Genomic DNA, 18100 nt, shown 5'->3' with positions numbered 1-18100 from the left:
AGAGCTGCTCCATGTCAGCTGACTAGGGCTTGCTGTAGACATTTGGGATTGGACTGTGTCTGGCTTGTAAGTAGAAGCCCCACTTGTGTGGAAGGAAGGAGCTTCCTCCTCCATTCTTCCCCTCTTCGCCCACCAAATTTCAGAGCCACCTGGCTGGTACAAATTTGGGTGAGGTTCTCCATTTCTCTACCCTTCCCCCACATTTTTGAGTATTCCTCCCTGGGTCTGGATCTTGCACTAATGAAATCAGTGTGAGAATTTTTTCACTAATTCAGAGGGAGCAGGGTGCTACTGAGTAGCAGCAATCCTTGCCTCTTCTGCTGCATTGTAGTCTTCCCAATCTGCAGCAGAGTTCAACTGAGCTCCTTCTTGACAGTTTCACTGCTGCCCTTTTGACTATTAGAAGTGAAAACAGACAACAATCTGGTCAGTTTTAACTGTTGAAATTAGTAAAAGCTTTGAGCGGCAACAGATGGATTGGAGTTCTTTTGAATTAGGAAGGCAATACTGCATTGGTTGATTAATGTTTGGTGTTTTTTCTTTGTAGCCACAGAGTTAGAAATTGTTGGTTTCTTAATGGGCTTATGTTTCAAAGATGATTCTCAGAGAGAATATCTTTGTCACTAGATGTGGAAAAATACTGAGAATATCTCTTCTGTTTAGGTTGGAAAGGTTCTGAACCCCCTCTGTGAAGAGAAAGAGTGACAAAATTTTAGGGTAAAAATTTGACATAAATGTTGACTCACCATCAATTTGAAATGAATTCAATTATAAAAACAAGTAAAAAAAAAAATAGCTTCTGGTGCTAAACCTGCACCTTCCAGTTTTGTGTGTTGCAGCCATATTTTCTGGTTTTTAAAAATGTTTTTCTTTCCCATGCTATTGAGTAAGAACCCACATAAAGCTGGAAAATGGTGACAGCGAAATAATGAAACTGACTATATAAAGAGCTGTCAAATGCAGAAAGTAAACAAAGTAGGAGGGAAATGAGAAGCTATTTTTTGTTAATCTTTGTTACTGTTGTCTTTTTTACTTTTAATAATGGTAGGTAAAACATTCTGAGAGTAGGATTTGTAATTTGATAGTTTCCTTTTAAGTTAACTGTGCGGAAAATAATCTGTATTTTCACATGCTTTAATCTTCCATTCCACCATAAATAAAAACAGCTGACTAATTTATTGGGCCAGACTCAACCCTTATATAACTCCATTTAACTCAGTGACACCTGGGATGAATTTGGTTTATTATCGTCAAATCAGATTGACAGGCCGCTTCATTTGGTTAGCTTCCTATTAACTTCCCCAGGGCTCTTGGCAGGTTCAGGGGTCTGTCTGTGTGGGGCACTTGCAGGGTCAAGGTCATAATCCATATGATGGTGCACAGATACTGTGTTTTGACATCCTGTGCTTTTAAAATTGAAATAATTTAAAATTAAGTTTAAAAAGCCATATTAAAATAATCTCTCAAAGTATGAGAAAATGTTTGGGAGATGGAAAAGGGCTGTGCTGGCAGGGGAACAAATTTTCTAGCTTCTATGACTGTATTACCAAAAAAAGTGTAAAAACCTAAAAAGTAAATTTGTGACAATGCGCTTTATGTGATTTAATGGTTTAATAGCTGAAAACTAGCCATTACAATGCCTTTTATTTTAGTAAGCTTTTTTTTTTGAGAGCGAAAGAGAGTAGTTATGTATGAAGATGATGTGGTTACAGCTGATTTGATCTTATTGGTCTGCAGAATCCTCTCCTCTCTCTAAAATCTTAGAGGAGGGTTAGTGAGAAGTCTCTTTTATACGTATTTTTGTACACTTTATACTGGAGAAATCTGTTTTTTGAAGTATCACTACTGTTCAGCAAAGATTTATTCATATTTAGATATATAATGTAATTAGACTGTATCCATAATTTTGTTAATTCAGTTCACTTTTTTTTACACAAAGAACGTAGCTAAAAAATTGCCCGCAAATAAAATAAAATTTTAAAGTAAGAGGGTCCTCAAGTACTTCTGTTCTCTCCTTCTCTTACACATTTCTCCCCATATTGTGTTCCAACTATTTTGACTTCAGAAGCAGGACCTAGCACAGGTCCAGTTCTGAAAATGGTTACAAGGGTAGAGGCATCTTAATGTTAGTGGCACCAGGTGCAGTAATGTACTGTAAGTGAAATATCTGTAACTACAAAACAGGGCTAGGACTGCGTACTTGAAAGAGTGTAGCTGGCATTGCAAGGTATTTACGTGCCCGACATGCTAAACATTTGTATGCTCCTTCATGCTTTGGCCTCCATTCCAGAGGACGTGCTTCCAGTAGAAGCCGTGATCGGCCGAACCTGCGGATGTGGCAGGTAAATAAACTGGCCCGGCCCCCCAGTGGCTTTCCCTGAACAAGTGGCGTCCCAAGTCTGGGAAACACTGCTCTAGTTGGCAACTATTAAAATGTGTATTTACAAAAACTATAGCCTTTACAGTACACTAAATTTGTTACGACTGGTAATCAGGATGATATTCTCTCTCTCTCTCTCTCTCTCTCAGTATACCTATATATATATGTGTATACACGCATACATTTAAGCTATCATGTATTCACATTTTTAACTTTTACATTTTCTTATGTTAGATTTACTAACATTTACTAGATGATGATGAATTACTCATGAAATTGTGTCAAGCTGCATTTGGATGGAAATTGGAATTCAATTAAAACGCATAAAAACAGCGTTAGTTTTAACTAATTTTACTAGTTAAATAGAACTTCTTTAAATGTGCTGGATATATAAGAAAAAGTGAGTTTATCAAAACATATTTTGCATTTAAAACGAACTGATTTGTTAAAGCTGAAGCTAGTGATTTAAACTGTTTCTGGTCACCCTGACCTTCAAGACTTTGGCACTATAGTAGCTGTCATTCTCTCACACCTAGTTTTTATTCATAGACTGGAAGAGGAAAACAAGCTTTCCTGCTTTTTCAACTTCCAGTCAGTTTCTCAGCTTTGAACTAGTCATTAAACTGAACTCATTGAATAAACTGAAATGAAGAAAATATTCTTTCTAGACCTGCAGAAGGTGCTACTGACTGCTAAAAGCTGATTTAGCACTTCAACTCTGTTCCAGGGCTTCCATAAGTCCAATGATTTGACTTTCTTTAAAACTTCACCAGCAAACATGTACCACTTAAAAAAATATTCATGTTGTTTAAATGATTATTTACAGATTATAGTGAGTTTAGGCCCATAATCCTGACAGGTTTTATACAATAAGCAAAACTGGCGTAGTCATTATTTGAAGGAAAGGCTACCATGGAAAACTAAAGTGCTGTGGAAAGTGATATCTAGGTCGGGAAGACTCTTCCCTCTGATCTAATACTTAAGCTACATAGTTGCATGACTCCCCCCAAGTAACATCCAGGAGGGGATTGGGGAAATAGTGAAGTTTTCCAGCCTTAATGTCTGCTTTACAGCAGTTAGGAGGCTTGAATAGGAAAAAGAGATGGTCCATCTCTAAGCATCTGAGAAAGGGCAAGAAATAGGCTGAACTGGAGTACTGTACTGAAATTCTGTAGTGTCATCTTTTGTACTAACCTTTCTCTACTTGGTTTATCCTCACATTAGTATGTATCCAGTAAGCTTTTCAAGCTCTGATTACTATGATTTGTGGTATGCAAAATCCTTACTGCCTAGTGTAGCTGTAGGTGAACAGTGCTGATACAGTTACTGGCTCTTGTGATAACTTTGCATGGCATCACCTTTCAAATTCAAAGTAAAAAGGGCAACATCCAGGCATTTATGTTTGGATTTTGTCTTACTTTATTTTAGGCCTTGATTTGCATCTTACAACTCTTTCTATATTTGGTACTTTTTCTCAGCACTGTTCCTCCATATAAGAGAGCCTGATTTATTCTGAGACTGCAAAGAGAGAATTTCTGCAGAGCTGCCTCCTCCTTTGCAGACATAATGTGTCTCCCTTCCCAGACACCTAGAGCAACAGCTGTACTATGCCTGGTTCCCATTTGCTTTGGCAGTAGGTGCCCTGCTGCTATTATTAGGGGTCTTGCATAGATGGCAGCATAGCACTGGAATATAGAGATTTTAACCAGTTTTTCTGCTTAGCTTTCAGGCTAATGGAATGTTGAAAGGACTGAACTATGTATGAAGTAGTGTGACGGTGAAATGGGAAAACCTGTTCCATGTGTTGATGATTTGGGTACCAGATGCGTTTGCTAACGAATACTGCCAGTGTAAGCATAAGGTCAAGTTTATTTCGTAGATTCTCTACAGGTTTATATCCTTTGTCTTCAGAATGGCATTGAGGAAACAAAGGTGTTGTATTCTTGTTATGTTGTCATTCTGACTAATCTGAAAAGTGTAACAAACATTAGACATACAGTATAGTGACTAAGCTCTTACTCTTTCCCTATCTCTCCCCTCCCCTTCCCCCCCAAGCATTATGGACTGTTTGCCCTATGGAACAAGGAAGTTCTATAGAAACATAAATTTAGATCATCTTGTGTGGTTTGGTTTGAGTTACTCTTGAGTATAGGTTTTAAATATTGTCTTTTAGTGCCCCTTGTATCTCTTTTAGGGCCTCCTCCTGGCTGCTCCTGGCGATTAGCTCTTCCAGGTGCTAGACCCTCCTCTGGATATCTCTCCACCCATCTTCTCTCATCCTGCAGCTCCTCTTGCTCCAGGAGTTGCAGCTTCCTCTTCGTCACTTGTTACTCTAGCCATGTCACTGGGGTTCTCCCCTTCCTGGATATCAAAGCCTTCCAAGGAGAACTGTCCCAGGCAGTCTGCTCTCCACTGTCTGGTCTGCACTACTTCCCCAGTGGCTAGTAGGGGAACCTGGGACTGCCCTTTACTCTGGGTTCCAGCTCAGGGACCCTCTCAGCAGCCAAGGTCTTCTGTACCCCATACCTTGCTGCCTTTACCCTTTCCTGCCTTTCTGGTTCTCCAGTCCAAGCTCCCTCCTCCAAGGGAGTAACTGCAGGCAACCTGTCTCTAGCCCCAAACACACCTCCCTTCCCCCAGGGAGTGATTGCAGACTACTTCACTACAGCCCCCTTCTGCTCTCAGCTCCTTTATACAGACCCCTCCTGTTTTTGCCCAGCTGAGCTTCATTTAATCAATCCCTGCTCCCTGACTCCTCCTCCAGATGCAGCCTGGGGAGTTAATTGGTCTACCTGGCCCCTTCAAGCCTTCTGTAGGTTGCATGACCTATCACACTTATCGTGTATTTGTCCTATAAATTTATTGCCCAGAGTAGGGTTGCCAGGCGTCCGGTTTTTGACTGGAACGCCTGATCGAAAAGGGACCCTGTGCTGACTGGGCTGCTAAAAGTTCCATCGCTGACGCAGTGGGGCGAAGGCAGAACTCCCTGCCTGCCCTGGCTCCATACGGCTCACAGATGCGGCTGGCATGTCCGGCTCTTAGGTGCAGGGCCAGGGGGCTCTGTTCACTGCCCCCACCCAAAGCACTGGCTGCGCAGCTCCCATTGGCTGGGAACCGCAGCCAATGGGAGCTGTGGGGGCAGAGCCCGCCAGCACAGACAGCACATGGAGCCCCATGGCCCCTCTGCCTAGGAGCTGGACATGCTGGCTGCTTCTGGGAGCCACTTGAGGTAAGCTCCGCCTGGCCGTAGCCCACACCCTGAACCTCCCCTCCCACCGTGCCAAAACTCTGAGCCCCCTCCTGCACCCCAACCCCCTGCCCGAGCTCTGAGCCCCCTCCCACATCCAGGCTCCTTCCTAGAGCCTGCACCCCAGCCCTGAGCCCCCTCCTGCATCCAAACTCTCTCCCAGTCCTGGCACCGGCTCCTGCACCCCAACCCCTCATCCCTGGCCCCACCCCAGAGCCCACACCCTCAGCTGGAGCCCGCACCCCATCCCTCACCTCAACCCCCTACCCCAACCGTGAACCCGCTCCCGCACTCCCAACCCCTCAGCCCCAGCCTGGAGCCCCCTCTTGTACCTCAAATCCTTCATACCCAGCCCCACCCCAGAGCCTGCACCCTCAGCCAGAGCCCTCACCCACTCCTGCACCCCTGCCCCAGCCCAGTGAAAGTGAGTGAGGGTGGGGGAGAGCGAGTGACAGAGGGAGTGGGGATGGAGTGAGTGGTGGGTGGGGCAAGGGTGTTCAGTTTTGTGCGTTTTTAGAATGTTGGCAACCCGAGCTCAGAGCTGGAACAAGTTGATACTGATTTTTGCTTTCAACTTCATTGGTAACCTGCTAGGCTGGAACACTATCTGACATTACCATAAAACTTTTGGAAATTGCCCTTGCAGTTTTGGAATAATCCATGAAGTTAAGGAGTTCTGTATATTCATCCTCTCTGAATATACATGAACAAGTGTGGTAAAAGTAGTATCACTTGTACCATACATGTGCAAAATGCTTTTTTTTCCAGAGGCTTATGTGACGATGTGACTCAGCAGGGAGGGGGGAGTGTTGACCTGGGAATGTGCCCTGGGGATGGGAGACCTGAGAGCCTGTCACCTGAGCTGGGAGGGGGAGGTAACACCTCTGCCCAGGAATGTGGACGGAGACTGCAGCAGGGAACCTGCTAGGTGGGTTTAGTTTTCAGTTTGGGGCTGGGGAGAGGAACACAGGGAACCCCAGGGCTGGGGTCTAAGCTCCCTGCTCCCCCAGAAGGACGTGATTGAGGGGTCCTGGTTGTACCCACAAGCTCTGTTGTGGACTGTGTTCCTGTGGTCCAATAAACCTTCTGTTTTACTGGCTGGCTGAGAGTCTCAGTGGATCCCAGGAAGAGGGGTGCAGGGCCTGGACTCCCCCACACTCTGTGACAGCTTATAACTAAATAATTCAGGGATTTTCATTGTAAAGAGAAACACTTCTAAGTAAAATTTCATTTTTGAATCTCCAGTTGTTTCAGTGATAGACCTGTTTTAAAAAAAATCCCTTTCAATAATTTTTGATGTGGAAAAAATAAGTTTTCCATCATGCTGAGATCATGAAAAGTTTTTGCTCAGACTTTCCAAATCATTCACCTCCAGAAAGAGACCAAAACTGGAAAATTTCTGCTTGCAGGGTGAATTGACTCATGTTCTGCGATGTTTGATTTCTGAGTCTTGCTTCATGGGAATCCCAGGTACTTGAGTAAAACAGGGTTGTGACCTCAAGTGGGACTCATTTCCACTAAGGCAGAACAACAAACTTTGCTGTAGGTATTATGATCCTGTGGTGGGACACATGGATACATTTTCACGGAAGTGGGATTGGGAACTTATTTGTTTTGTGTTTTCACTCCAGTTCTCCTGACATTTATCTCCTAAAAGATATGTTCTGGTTCAAGCCTAGGTTATTGGGCTTGGTGCAGAAATTTCTGGGTGAAATTCTATTGACTGTGTTGCTAAGGAGACCAAGTGATAATATTAATAGAAAAATTGCTAAGTAAAGCTGCATTCATCCCAACAATCTGAAATGTCACAAGTTAAAGAAGCACTTCACCATGAATAAACTGAGATGTTTTGTTTGCTTTAGAAGTTTAAAGATACAATATGAGTAACTGAGCCTGATACTGGAGGTTACCATTTTGCTAAAGTATGGCATTTACAACATTGTCCCATAAACTCAATAGAAGAGATTGGTACTCCATTTCTAATCTGCTTTATTAGCTACTGGTTAACAATGAGGAAATTGAGTCATTAGTTTCTTTTTATTGTTAAACTATTGTTAACATTGTTCTTTCTAACACTGGTTCCCCTCTTTGTCACCTCATTGATTCATTTTTGGGGGGTAGGAGGGCTAGGAGTGACAATTTTTAGGCTGTACAGTTCCTCTCTTAATTTAACTGTCTGACCTCCAAAATGTTCAGTTAGCTGGAAAGAATAGGATGTCAGGACCTATTGAAGTGTGGTGAGTGAGCAAACAATCATCCATTACAAACTTTGCCCCAGGAAGAGAGCAGCTGCAAAATTATTAATATAACATTCCTAAACTGCTGTAGGAAAAGGTACTTTCTTGTCCGAATAGGAAATAGCTGAAGTTATTTGTGAAGCCTGTTTTCTGCTGCATTGAGCCCATTATACCTGCAGACTTGCTGAAAAGAATCACATCTTCTGTATTATCTAGCTGTTTAGCCATTCTTTTACAGCACTGTAGGTTGTAGTAAACTACATTTCTAAATGAAATAACTGACATTTAATCTTTCTTTTAAAATTTTATGTAAATTATAACTTAGAGTGGGGAAAGCAGTCTTTTTGTTTGGTTTGGACTACTAAGTATGATTGTTTGCTTATCTGTATTTAATGTGCTGATGAGGATGAGAGTGAATTCGTGCTCTCCAGGATAACACTATAGTAATGATGGAGAACAAAAAAAACGTATTTAAAGGGAGGTGGTATGATATAGCTAAAGCGATTAATGGTTGAGAGACTCTGCAGCTGACAGTTATTTGCACGTTGACAATTTGAGCGCTACACCTCAGAGGAAAACATGGTCCCTGACTTAGGAAATGTATGTGCTAAATCAAGGCTGTACAATGAACAGACTAGGCCATTTTTGCTTTGAAGCCTAGACCTCTTAACTCTTTTGGTAGATCCAATTTTTGTAAGGTCATATGTTTTTTATATACTTGAGAATAGCTGTCTACACACACACACATTCTCTCATTCATTCTCATTCTTTCACTTTCATTCTAGGGAGGTAAAAGGATAACCGGTAAGTATTAGGCTTACTGTTAACCGACCTTAACCGTTAACCCCGGCAGCCCTGCACTGGCCAGAGGGACTCTAGCTCTGGTGGCGAGGCCAGGCTGGCTGGCTGGAGTGACTCCCGCCGTGAAGTGCCGGACGGGCTGGTGGGACCCCAGGCCCAGCCAGCTGAAGCGATTCCAGCCCCATCTGTCCTGGTGGGACCCAAGCCCTGGCTGCGTCAGCCTGGCCGGAGCGACCCTGGCCCTAGCTGTGCTGGATGGAGCAACCCCAGCCGTGCCGGGCCAGCGGGACTGCAGCCCTCAACCCTGGCAGCACTGGCTGGCGGGACCCCAGCCCTGGCCGTGCCAGCGGGTCCTCAGCCTGGCCAGAGTGACCCTGGCCATGGCTGTGCTGGCCGGAGCAACCCCAGCTGCGCCGGGATGGTGGGACCCCTGGCCGGGGCAGCAGGACCCCCAGCCCTGGCTGCCCTGCACCAGACCAGCTGGAGCAACCTCGGTTAACCTGTTAAACTATATAATTTTAATTGTTTAACTGGTTAACTTTTTTAATCAATATTTACATCCCTATTTCACTCTCACTCCTCCCCCCCAATTGAAGTAAGATGAAGATGTTTCCTGTTCGTTTTTTCTTTTCCCTTCCATTAGGTCTATAACAAAAGAAGGGAACTCATTTCATGTTAGTTGGGTATTTTGTGTGTCTCAGAGTCTTCAAATGTGATTTCTGTTGCCCAGTTGATAAGCTCCTAGTTATGATCAGAGAGCTACAATAGAATATAAAAACTAGGTTATAGTCACCATAGTAGTAATTATCCCAAAAGCACTTTACTACTACGCATATAATAGGCATCATCTGTGGGGTAAAATATGGCAGCTGTTCAACAGCGTACAGTTACAGAATTCAAGACAAAAAGTAAACAATCATACATTTGATACTCATTTTTGATTGTGTTGATATATAATTCAAAAGCTATAAGGTGTCATATTTTACATACTTGTAAAGATGGCCATTACGGTTGAGGAGGCACTCTGTCTTCTAAAACAGTACTGAATGAATGCCTGCAGCATGGGATTTGGTGATACTGCACTGCTGCAGGTGTGCCATCTCTTGGATGAGACCTAAAACTAAGGTCTTGAAATGTATTTATTAAAGAATACTGTGGTACATTTCACAACATTTAAAAAGTTTTGATCATGTATCCTGGCCAGATTTAACTGATTTTATTCTATGTTCAACTGGATATAGTATTTTTGTATTCATATGGAAATATTTCAAAATAAATGCTGTTCAGTTACAAATATTTTAAGAATTCTAGCAGTAAACCTAAGTCTCATGTCCTAATAGCAGATTTCCATTTTGTAGGAAATCAAGCCCCAAAGTCATTATAACCATGGATACAGTGATTCTCTTGGACGGAAAAGCCACATTGATGATTACAGCACATGGGACATTGTCAAAGCTACACAGTAAGTGCATTTTTTTGCAGTTTTAAATTTGTCAATATCTCCATTAGTGGAATGACAGTAAAATCTCTTTGTTTTAGTTGCATAAACTTTGAATGAATAATTTATTTTTTAAAAAAAGTAAAGGAGTACTTGTGGCACCTTAGAGACTAACCAATTTATTTGAGCATGAAGTGAGCTGTGGCTCACGAAAGCTCATGCTCAAATAAATTGGTTAGTCTCTAAGGTGCCACAAGTACTCCTTTACTTTTTGCGAATACAGACTAACACGGCTGTTACTCTGAAATTTATTTTTTGTATCCTTAGAAACAGCAATCCTGGGCTGGTGGATTATAGTACACGATTTGAAAAATGAATTAAAAAAAATGCTTTTGAGGGAAATTTACGCACACTGTATGAAAATATACAGAAGCATTTATGCAGAGTTTTGAGATTTAGATTATTGCTTGGGTGGATGATGGAGAAGAGATTAAATGCTTTCCGAAATTAGTTTTTCTTTCTATTTATGGTGTTCCTTATGTTTTAAAATACAAATAAATTACGGAGTGAATTATGAATAAATTATGAATAAATTATGGAGTGGATCATACACAGTTACAAAATGCTTATGTGATTTTAGGTGCTTAGACCATTGGCGCACAGGTGGGATTCGCCTGATCACCTTTAAATCTACAATTTCAACACTGCCATAAAACTGTAAATTGGTTGCCAATCAGCACAGTAGCAATTAATCATTGTACGAATGAATCACTGGGATAAGTATTTTTTATATAGGTGCTAAATTACATAAAAAACAGATTATCTCAAATATGAAGCAGTTATTATTTTATATTAATACACAACGCAGAAAGTGGAGAGGGAGGCTGGTTGTTTCTCGTGCAGTTTGGGTGCTTATATGATTTTCATAATTATAATATCGGAGTGCATGCAGTACAATATAGAGTTGTGTTGTGAGTGGTATGAGAGAAAATATGAGAGTACACTGAGCCTTTTTGTTTGGCTTGCTGAACTGCTGTGGTTATTTTTGTTTATCTCCATGTGACAACAATGCAACATCTTTTCTGCAACACAGTGAAGATAACCTCACTTGTACTTTAGTTGACATGGTAAATGAATTGAAACGTTATTCTTTTACAGGTTTCAGAGTTGTAGCCGTGTTAGTCTGTATCAGCAAAAACAACTAGTCATCCTTGTGGCACCTTAGAGACTAACAAATTTACACTTGCATGTGATTGAGACCTTGTCTACAGGTTGCTTCGATATAACTTGCGTTGCTCACACCCCTGAGTGACATAAGTTATACCGACCTAAAAGCCAGTTAGACAGCACTATGTCAGTGGGAGAGCTTCTCTGGCTAACATAGCTACTGCCTCTCACGGAGGCAGGAGTTATTAAGCTGACAGGAGAGAGTTCTCCCTCATCCCTCTCCGTCATCTCCACCACACACTCTGTAGTGGCACAGCTGCGCTGCTGTAAGTGCTGGAGGGTGGATGTAGCCTAGGTAATTTCTTTAGTGAACTGTAGCAGCCAATATTTAATTCTTTGTGAACACTGACTTTTTGGAGGTAGATGGGGAGGCTGAGATTGCCTATTTTTTCTTAATGTAAAGAGGGAAAGTTTTATATTTTCTGGGGGAAACAATTTTTTAGTAAGCTTTGGCTACTATTGGTCATTGTGCAGGAATAAGATATGGTTGTGTCAGTAGGGCCAGTGCCAGCTTACATGGGAGGCCAGGGAGAGGAGATCAGATCCCCACCAGAGGGATACGGTCCCTCAGATGCACAGAGGGCAGAGAAAGAGGGGCTCAGACCCTTTATATTGGCAGGACTCCCCTGATCCCTGTGCATACCGGGAGGCAGGGAGAGGAGCTCAGATCCCTCCCAGAGGGACAGGGGCATCTGTCCCAATGCATGTACTGGCGGGGAAGGAGAGGGGCTCCCCAAAGAGAAAGGACCCCCAGATCCCATCTTCCACATGGCAGGCTGAGAGACTGGCTCAGACAACCAGTGAGGCAAGGGCCCCCAGATCCTTGCACACATTGAAGGGGAGATTATGGGACTGACAGGCACCCTGCTCCTTACCTCTATATCACCCCTGTTCCAGTAAACAAAGGAAATTTGCAAGGTGGGGGCTTTGGACAACCCTGAAAGTGTGTTTTGTTTTGATTTTTGTAGTTTTTATAGTCCCCTCAAAACACAACTCTGGAATGTCATTTTAAATGATCGCATGACTATAATTGTAATCAGAAATACCATGTTAGCATAATAAAACTTAAAGCATGCAGCCTCATATTTGTTTTATTTTAAAAGTAAACCTGTAAAGCTGTGCAGGTGAAAAATATTTCTTATATTTAGGAGGGAGAAACGTGAGCTATTTAAATAATAATTTCATGATTTGCATTGCGTTCAGAAAATCTCAGTAGGCATACATATTCACAGTGGAGTTGAGCCATTTCCTGTTATGTTGAGGGTGTGGTAAATAACCATTATTAACATTAGTTAAAAATGAATATTAAGATTCAGTGATATCAATGACAAATGCTTCTGTGGCTCCTGGTTCTATGTGATTGCTTCCTTGAGTGTCTTATTAGGGTTTTATAACTATACAGAGGTAATTTTTATAATACCCCAATTTTCACATCTTAAGGCCATTCAAGAAGAGGCTCTTACACACCTGTAAAAGGTACAGAAATGGTGGCGTGTACTATACATCTCTTACACTAGCTGGATACATACTGCCATATCAATAGTTGAATCTGAAGGCATGAAAGAAATGTGAATGGTTACAAAGAAACAGTGCAGGGAGGGATAAGGGTGGGGGTGGAAGATTACTGTTTAAAATGTGTGTGCATGTGTGGAACTGGATATTTTTTTCTTCTATAGAGTGTTTTTAAAAGTTAATTGTACAGCTTGTAAATTTGTTACTCTTTAAATTACTATAATAATAGCAACTTAACCCCTTTCTCAGAGACTTTCATGCTTTCTTGCCTACTAAATATTTGAGGCTCAATTTTCCCTTTTATCTGAGCTCTTCTTAGCACTGTGGAGGGGAAAAGGGGCCATCAGGGAGCCAGTTATGATGTTATATGTGCCTGGTCCAGACATGTTACAACAGCTTAGGTTTTAGAGGGTCCTTAAGCCAATGGGGAGTAGCAGGGGAGAGGTAAACTGTGTACCTAGCAGCCCCATCTCTGCGTTGTCACACAGATGGGAATCAAAAGATGGCTGGCTCAGGAGCCAGCTCTGCTAGCTTTGTTGACGAGAAGTTCCCCTCAACTTGGAGAATTTTCCACTAGCTATTTAAAATCAGAATCCATCGTGTTTGCACCAGTGCTATGGGGTTGGAAGCACAAAAAAGGATCCAAGCTCTTTGTTTTCTACAGAAGACGTGAGCAGTGATACATGATTGGACAGCATTTGAAAACGTGTTAAAAATATCAGATACTGACCTAGATGGTGATAATTGACACCCAGGATTAAAAATACCCTCTCATGTTACTAGAGAGTTGCTGCTGTAGTTTATACCCTTTTAGTACGGAAATGTAACTCTCCCATCCTGGGGCCTGGCTGACGTACAAGTTTCACAGTAATCAGTGGTTTCACTGGATATTGCAAATGTACTGAAATTATTCGTTCCTTAACTGGCTTAACCATTAATATGCCTTATTACTGGACTAGTTAGTGTTTTTATAGTAGTGGAAGTCTCAAAATCTGTACTTCTAGACTCAATGCCCAAAGATACATTGTGCAGTTGCAAAACAGTAGGCAAATAAATGATGTTGCAGTGATTACATCTATCAGATCAGCCACTAGCTAGTATTAGGTTTGCTGGTGAAATCATCATCAACAACTTGTATTGCCTTCATCACAACAATGTCTCTGGGTGCACTACAAATAATACTAATAATAATGTAATTTTCAGTTACTAACAATTATAAGGAACAATTAATTATATAATTATATATAATGATAATAAATATAATTATAAGGTATGTCCACACTGCAAAAAACCCCATTGTGGTAGTGAGTCTAACAGCCTGACTCAACTGACTTGGGCTTGCAGGGCTCGTGCTACAATAAAAATAAAAAATATGTAAATCTCCCCACTGTATTTTCCACTGAAATGCATCCAATGAAGTGAGCTGTAGCTCACGAAAGCATATGCTCAAATAAATTTGTTAGTCTCTAAGGTGCCACAAGTTACTCCTTTTCTTCTTAATAAAAATGGGAGCATTAGATGTTCCTGCTTGGGCAAGAGCCCTGGCTCTGGAACCCAGTGAAGGGGCTTGGTCTCTAGCGCTAGCAGTAATGTCTTCACTGCTATTTTTAGTTCTGTAGTACTAGCCTGAGTTGCTTGAGCCCAGCTCTGAGACTCACTGCCATGTTTTGGTTGGTTGATTGGTTTTTTTCCAATGTAGAAGTACCCTGAGATTTCTTTACTCTGTCCTTAAATGATGAGACTGGCTGAGTATCTTTAGTTTCATTAGGCCATGAATTTCACAGGTGAGACACCTATTGTAAATGGGAGTCAGGGTATTCCACTAATTTATATCTTGGACAAAGCAAATAACCTAGTGATTCAGACATCTGACTAGTGTTGGCCACTGTTGAAGGCAGGATACTAATTATGTGGACCATTGGAATAGTTTAGTATGGCAAACTCCATTTTTCTGTGAAAGAATGTTGCCACCCTCCAGCTCTCTTTTTATCGCTATCAGTAAAAATATTGGAAAGCATAATTCTATCTAAATTATTTATTCTTCTTTCAGTTTTCTCAGAATATTCCCACTCATGGGTTGTGCCACTGGTGTTGCTTTGATGGTGGAACCTTTTCATAGCAGTGCTGATTGGAGCACTCTCACATCCTCTGTTCTTAGTGCTCCTGAATGCTCTGAGGGTATGACCGTCTGTACCCCTGTGTTCACCCCTTTTACAAAATTATGATAAATTTCATACAAAGTATGCCTTGTGAGGTATCATGTGAAAACTCATAATTTACTGATCATTATTGTCCTGGTAAAATATGTGTAGCAACGTTGCATGTAAAGTTGTAAGATTCCTTTGTATGGCATTGCTAGACTTGTTCCAAGTCTGGGGGGAGCAGCCACAAATCAGTTCCCCAGAGACAAAAGGTTAGCCAATGCCTCAGTCAGGTGTCAGCAAAATTAAATGGACTGTCACCTGATTAAATAGCTATTCTTTGGCAGGAAAGAGGATGTGGGTAAAATTTACATCTTGACAAAGAAACAGCTGGGTTCCCATCCACACAGACTTTCCGTCTTCTGAACCTCAGCTGGAGACGTTTCTCAAAGAAGAGAGAGAGCTATAAAGAGGAGAGAGGAGACACCCCAATTGATTCCTTCTGTCTCTCTACCCATGGCATCCACAACACCTGAAGAATAAAGGAAATAGCTTTGGACTGGGGGAGGGATCCTGATTGATCCCCTCCCTGTCCAAAGCTATTTCCTTCATTCTTCAGCCAGTAAGGCTGCTAAAACGTGCTGAGAGAGACATTTGTTTTGAATTTACACTAGTTTGTTAAGTTAGGCATTAGTTGCAATTTACTTTTATTTTCTTGTAACCAATTCTGACTTTTATGCTTCATTACTTGTAATAACTACAGAAGATATAAGTGAATAAACTTGTATTATTGTTTTATTTAGACCAGTGTGTTTGGATTGAAGTATTTGGGAAGCTCCATTTGGGGTAACAGATTTATGCATATAATTTTCAATTAATAAAATGATGGACTTTATATGAGCTTGTATTGTCCAGGAGAGTGCTGAGCAATACAAGACACGCTTCTGGGAGGAGGTCTGGGACTGGGGATTTGCTGGTGTTACTTTGCAGTGTAAATAAAGGGTGGCTGGCTGTAGCACTCGGAGTATAACTGGGAGTAATTGACATGCTGGAGGCTGTGTGTGAGCTAGCCAGCAGTGGTTGCTCTCACAGCAAAGCAGTGTAAAAGGCATCCTAGGCTGGAGAACTGAGAGGACACAGCTGTTATCGGTCCAGATTTTACCCGGGATAATGTCACAACAGGTGAGGCTATAAAAGGGGGCCTGGTGCTGTGGTTACTGTAGTTCTTCCAACCTCCGCAGCTGGTGGATCGGGAACCATTCGGGGCCAGTGGCCAAGATCCTTATCTTGAACAGTGGCTTGTTATGCTTTTATCTTACATTTTAGATTAGATTATAGTGTAAATAGTTATTTAGTTTTAGTATTGGGTTTTGTTTCTTAAGGTTTTCTAGTTAGTCGTTAAGTGGAGCTTCAGTTCTGCTGTTGGGATCAGATGCTGGGTCTGAAAGTCAAGAGTCCTGGTTTCAAGAAGTGCGACCTTTCTTTGGTTCCAAGCTCCAAGAACCCTGTGGTATCTAAAAAGGATCTCGGATCTTTGTGCCCGAAATTGAAAAGCAGAGAGACTCCATTGGTGATGGCCTCTGTAAGCGGAGCCATTTTGTAGGAGCAACCTCCCTCAAATCCAGGAACTCGGGTTCAGGGGAGACTTAGTGTGTAAGAATGATTCAAAAGATACTTGAGGAAATTGGTGGATCCAGTGTCTTTTAATCCCAGGTCATTGATCCTAAATTGAGAAAGAGGGATCCTGAACATCTAGTGCAGTTGGCAGTTAATGTGTGGTCCCACAGATCAGACTCAGTTCAAGCCTGCTCAGCAATCTCCCATAACAGTGGTAGTTCAAATCCACTGTAAAAATCCTTAGCCCTGTCTTATCTTGGATCTGGAGGGGACTGATAAAGACATGAGAGAGAGGAGCTTCTTTGGATCCACATAATGCTACTTCCCCTCCAGAGAAGTGAAGGATAGAGGAGCTATTGTCTCTCACCACCTCTCCTGCCACCTAATGCTCCCCTTCCAGTAAAATGCTACTACTTCTAATCTCTCCTTTACTATCATGCTTGGATCAGAAATCGGATCTGTTGTCAGACTTGGAATCAGAGATTAACCCACTCAATTGCCACATTGTCCTTTTCTTAAGGGAAGATATATTGCTGAACAAACATGTGGAAAAGATGCATGCTGTAGCAGATAATGTGAGATTGAATAGCAATGGACTGTTGGCTGGATTGGCACCCACCGTGAGTTGGATGGCCCTATTGGCCCTCTCCCAGGCATTACCAAGAATGACAGCATATCCATTTCTCTTTTGAGAGCTTTGGGAAGATTTCATTCATTGGATCCAAAGCTCATGGATCTGTCTGCAGCTCATAGGGAAAGAGAGCAATCCCCAACTATTGCATCAGACATGCTCTCAGAAGAGGATGAACCTGGGGTGGTCGAAGAACATAAAGAAACAGACTGGAAGACCCGAAATCTCTGGATAAAAATATGGGAATTGCGTCTTTGTTAGAGGATGCAGTATTTCATGAAATAGCTGACAACTACTCTGAAAATTCCCTTGGTAATAGTAGAGGAGATGTCTCTTGCCGCATCTTTGACGTCCTTGGTTCTCCATCCAAAAACAGAATTACACTTCCTGTTTTAGAGAGGCTGCACTGAAAGCCCTTAAGGCTGGTCTGCCATTTACTGTATTCCATAAAGATAAGGTTGTCCTATGTCCCCATCCCAGGTTCCTACCTAAAGTATTGACTAAGTTACTAATCTGTCGGTATTGCTCCCTCACATAAGACTGCATGGACATGCAGGTGAAAATAGGTTGCATATTTTAAATGCAAAAAGGGCTTTAAGTTTGTTATTTGAATGGGACTAAACAATTCAGAAAGTCTCCAAATCTTTTCATATTTTATGCTGATTATACAAAACGTCAAACAATCTCTTTTCAAACATTATCAAAATGATTGTGTACACAAGAGGCTTATATATTGACATCTATTTCTATCCCTGAAGAATTTTGGTCCCATTCCACTAGGGCCAAGGTGACCTCAATAGGATGCCTTCAGTGCATTACACTTACCACTCTCCCGATTTCTGTAACATGAAGCTCCAGATATTCATGTA

At 41.8% G+C, this 18100-nt stretch overlaps 1 protein-coding gene across 3 annotated transcripts in view; it reads left to right on the top strand.

Moving 5' to 3' along the window:
• ZDHHC17 (zDHHC palmitoyltransferase 17) overlaps positions 1–18100 on the top strand; it is a 128925-nt gene that overhangs the window by 10665 nt on the left and 100160 nt on the right. For 2 of the 3 annotated variants that reach the window (XR_013347832.1, XM_077832699.1), the window contains exon 2: positions 10024–10127. Coding sequence is in view for 2 of the 3 variants with exons in the window: in XM_077832699.1 (XP_077688825.1) it covers positions 10024–10127 (104 nt within the window). In the remaining variant the exon portion in view is untranslated. Of the gene's footprint in view, positions 1–4102; positions 4231–10023; positions 10128–18100 lie in introns of all 3 variants that reach the window. The other variant, XM_077832706.1, reaches the window with a different exon arrangement.

Source organism: Eretmochelys imbricata, chromosome 1 (assembly GCF_965152235.1).
Source record: "Eretmochelys imbricata isolate rEreImb1 chromosome 1, rEreImb1.hap1, whole genome shotgun sequence".
NCBI lineage: Eukaryota > Metazoa > Chordata > Testudines > Cheloniidae > Eretmochelys > Eretmochelys imbricata.
This window is presented reverse-complemented; position numbering and strand designations above follow the sequence as displayed.